At 34.6% G+C, this 4,225-nt stretch overlaps 1 protein-coding gene across 2 annotated transcripts in view; it reads right to left on the bottom strand.

Annotated features, from left to right (window-relative positions):
* Positions 1 to 4,225, bottom strand: part of SMYD3 (SET and MYND domain containing 3) — a 717,667-nt gene that overhangs the window by 518,592 nt on the left and 194,850 nt on the right. For both annotated transcript variants that reach the window (XM_027122400.1, XM_027122399.1), the window contains exons 3-4: positions 2,371 to 2,478; positions 736 to 793 (exon numbers count right to left, since the gene is read on the bottom strand). In XM_027122400.1, coding sequence (XP_026978201.1) covers positions 736 to 793; positions 2,371 to 2,478 — 166 coding nt within the window. The remainder of the gene's footprint in view (positions 1 to 735; positions 794 to 2,370; positions 2,479 to 4,225) is intronic.

Here is a 4,225-nt window from a genome sequence, read left to right as displayed (position 1 = left end):
TTCAACAGAATAAATTAACCCAATGATTCCTTAAATAATAATTTATTATCATTGGCACTTAGGATTCCATAACCATAAATCCGTACTAGATGATTTTATTTGTCTCCATCTAGAAATATTAAACTGTGTAGCACATTTACTCCATGAGCTCTTGCTACTTTTGACTTAAAAGTCATTTACAACTTCAACGAAGAGGATCTGTGATCTGTGCCAATAGAAAGAAACGTAAACCCTACGTTCACTTCACACTCAGATTTGCAAAGCCTCTCAGTATTAAGGAGGTTGGCCACCACCATGGTAGTTCAGGAAAAGAACAACGCTCAGTGCTGTCAGAGAGCCTAAGTCATCAGTACTTTCTACTTTCCTTATTATCTAAACGTTCCCTGGAGCCCCCATTCACATTACTGTTCCCTAACATCAAAAAGAAACCAAGAGTAGGAAAAAGGGAAAGAGGAGGAAAAACAGAAGTAAAATGTATTCTGCTAGCTGGACAGAGGGTTATACTCCCCTCACTGCCTAACTTGGACACCTCTATGGCACCTCACAAACTCCTATAGGGCCAAAGCTACCCTAGAATAAATTAAATAAGCTAATGTGTCTATATAAAAGCATGAAAAGGTTTGCTGCCTCACATAATAAAGAGACAGAAAAACAAAGTTTAAAAAAAAAAAAAGGCAACTCATCAGCTCAGCAAATAAATGATAGAACTTAAGATGCTGATAGAGAATCACTTACTTGACTCCAGATCATAAAATGAGTAAAGTTTCTCCGATTCAGAGGGTGTTTCTTCCATCTATGAAGAAAGGGGGAAAACACCAAAAACGATTTCAAGTGCTCCAATACATAAATGAATATGTTTGCATATCTTTAAATATTCAAATGGAAGTCCGTTAAAAAGATAATTTTCTATATTATCCTTCTCATCATTCTTAGAGTTAAATTATTCAATCAGTCACAACTTTAAAATCTGTGTTGCAACTTGACCCACCAATTTAATTTCCAAACACAAAATTCTTTTACAAGAAGTTTCCATTTTTTTCCCCAATTCTACCACAGACTTGTATCACTGTAAGGAATTTACTACTAATTATTATAGAAAAGCAAAGATGGATGAATAAAAATAAGAGTTTATTACAAACTGTGCAACCTTGGGCACGTTACTTAAACTTGAGGTGTCAATTTCCTTATGCGAAACACAGGAGTAATAATAGCACTGAGTTGTTGTGGGATGAAATAAGGTATATCTTGTAAAGCAATTAGCACAGGGCCTAGGAATAGTTAAGTGCTCAACAGAAAGTAGCTATCATTACAGTTAGTTTCTATTAGATTCTGATTCCATAGGTCGGGGTGAAGACTGAGAACTAGAGCCCTGGGTGATTCTGAAGCAACCCATTTCTGCTCTAACAGTGGTTCTCTATCTATTCAATACTAATAAAGCAAAAAAAAAGTTCAGACTCAAATATAATATTATTATACTTTTAATATCCAGTGATTAAAGAAACGCATAATGACAAAGTTGCTCTGAATTTATTAAAGCTCTGAAATAAATTTGTGTATTTTAGTTCAACACAATATGTACATTTAAAAATAGTAGTAAGTATATGTGACAGATGTTGTATATTCAGTCCAAAGACAATGCCAATTTGGCATTCTAAATCCATTTTTCTTTTAGTAAAGATGTAGTTGATATATAACATTGCACCAGTTTTAGGTATATACTTTTACATCCCTAAATTCCTCTGTGAAATTTTATTGCCAAAAGAAGTTAACAGACAACAGGACACAAGAGAGCTGAAGCCTGCAATAAAGAGATATTCATTCTAAAGCCTGGCAAAAAAAAAAAAAAAAAACTGGAAGGTGTCGCCAGAGGGGGATTTCAGGGAATCCACTAGCTGCTTTGGCAGAGTAGGGAAAGGGACTGGAGAAACAATTTCAGTGAATGTTGGCTTAAAAAAAAAACGAAAAGAAAAAAAGATAAGTACCCTTCCTTGTAAGATTAATTATCATCTAATTAAAATCTCACTTGAAGAGGCAACCAAAAGAATTATATACTTGCCCTGTGCATTAGTTCTCAGTAGAAAAGTAATAAAGGCAATGTAACAGGCATCACTAACATCTCATGTCCCAAACATAGGACTTTAGGTTTCTATTCACAGGAGATCACACACAGGGTCTTCAAAGAGGGACGGTGCACTTTATCACTGCTGTGATTAATAGGAAAACAAGTCTTGTCTTAAGACACTCCCTGGAATAATCCACCTTCTACCTTAACATGGATTTAAATTCAGTCTTAAATATGAATAATACATGCAATTGCAAGCGCTTATGCTAAATTAAAACCCAAGCATATTTCACAAGTTTTATACTCACAAGTTTGAAAACAACTCTGCCAAGAAGTCGGACAGAGTCGGGAGGATATCTGGGTTTGCAGCTTTTAAGGCATTTGCATTCTCGCTTGTGGTCCTGCCAAGCTTTTTTCTGTTAAGACAAGAGTGAGGAGGGCATATAAGACATAAAAATTTAACTTTCATTTACACTGGTTTTGAATGTTGTGAGTCATCAACATTAATTTCAACAGCCTAAATATAACTGCAAATAGAAAATGAAAGCAATATTCTAATACTATTAATGATCCAGGATTCAGTATGCAATTACCAGGCATGGACATCAAGAACTTCCATTTCACCTCTGTCCTTCAATTTGTCCCTTGGTTATTACCTAACTGGTAGAGTCCAAAGAAAGATTCATTATGTCTTTCTTAATAATTTATAAGATAGCCTTTTAGGTGATTAAATAGGATTCAATAATAGACAGTGATTTTGAATACAAAAAGAAAATATCACTCCAAATTAGAAAACAAAACACATGGTTCAAAAAAATCAAAACAGGGCTGATAGCTTTCTGAATTTCTGCGCTATTACAGTAAGTATAGAAATATCAGGAGGGCTAACATAAAAAATAGAAAACCTTTTTGTTTTTTTAAGACAAGATAGAAAGGGGTTATTAGCTAAAATGACCAAATGCCATTTTTACCCAGGACCATCTTGGTTTACTTATGTTGTACTGGCCTAATTATTAATACTGTCCCTTTCCATTCTGAAAAGTGTGGTTTGGATGATAAATTATATAGTCACTTTTCCCAGGATCCTAGCCATGTGCTAGTGGGGCTGAAGAGACCACAGAGCCAGTCACCAATCTCGCAACACGAGGAATAAGAGGACTAAATGGATGGACATTATCCTTGAGTCTGATGTCAGAAATGCCATGACTCCCTTTACATGGGATTACTTCTATATGGAAATAAAATCCAGAGTATCCAATATTTAACCCTGGCAAGTGGAAGACAGCTAAACCAAATATCTAGTATGTTCTTTTCCAGATGAGAGCTGGAAGTTCAATCACTCCCAAATTCTGTGCCTATAAAATCTCCATAGAAGAGGTCTCTCTTTTCCACTTACAGCACAACATGCAGCACAACCAAGACAATAGCTGCAGCTACTTGGAAATTGTGACTCAGATTCAAGTTCAAGACAGCATTTTGCTCAGAAAGACTGCCTGTGTCAGGTTGCTGGGTGAAGGCGTGGTTTGTCTGCTGCTATTTCCTTGTAAACCAAATCTTGGAGACACTGTTTACAAGGGGTACTTCTTTTATCAACTCTATTCACAGTTGCCTCATTTCATTCCTTCATATCCACTATGGCAATGGTCTTAATGTGATTTTTTTTTTTTTAGTGTTTATACTTTACTCATTTCTAAATAAAACTGAGTTGCTTTCAAAGTAAAGATGAGTATGAAATAAGGTTGTAAAATTAGAAACAGAAAATGTAAAAATTATGGGAAAAAAAAGTCCTCTAGCATTTACTTAGCATTCTACAGTGTTAGACACATGACTAAGCAATTAAAAAATATTTTATTTGATTTTCACAATAATCCAAATGGTAGATACTGTCATCCTTATATTAAAGGTGAAAAAAGTAAGGCTCAAGAGCTGGGATCTAACTACCAAGCTACATAAATATAAAGGGGGAGAGTATAAATTCTTAGTAAGCTAAACAGGAGAGCTAAGCAATTATCATGCTTGTGTGCAACAATTATTTGAGCTGCCTCACAGGCAAGGCAAAAAGAAAGCATAATGGCTTAAGTAATTCTCATCTTTATCATATACATAATTCTTTATCATATATATAATTCTTATATATTATATATATATAATTCTTATATATTA

This window comes from Aethalodelphis obliquidens, unplaced genomic scaffold, assembly GCF_003676395.1.
Source record: "Aethalodelphis obliquidens isolate GAN/ISIS:26980383/991018 unplaced genomic scaffold, ASM367639v1 scaffold24, whole genome shotgun sequence".
Taxonomy (NCBI): domain Eukaryota; kingdom Metazoa; phylum Chordata; class Mammalia; order Artiodactyla; family Delphinidae; genus Aethalodelphis; species Aethalodelphis obliquidens.
This window is presented reverse-complemented; position numbering and strand designations above follow the sequence as displayed.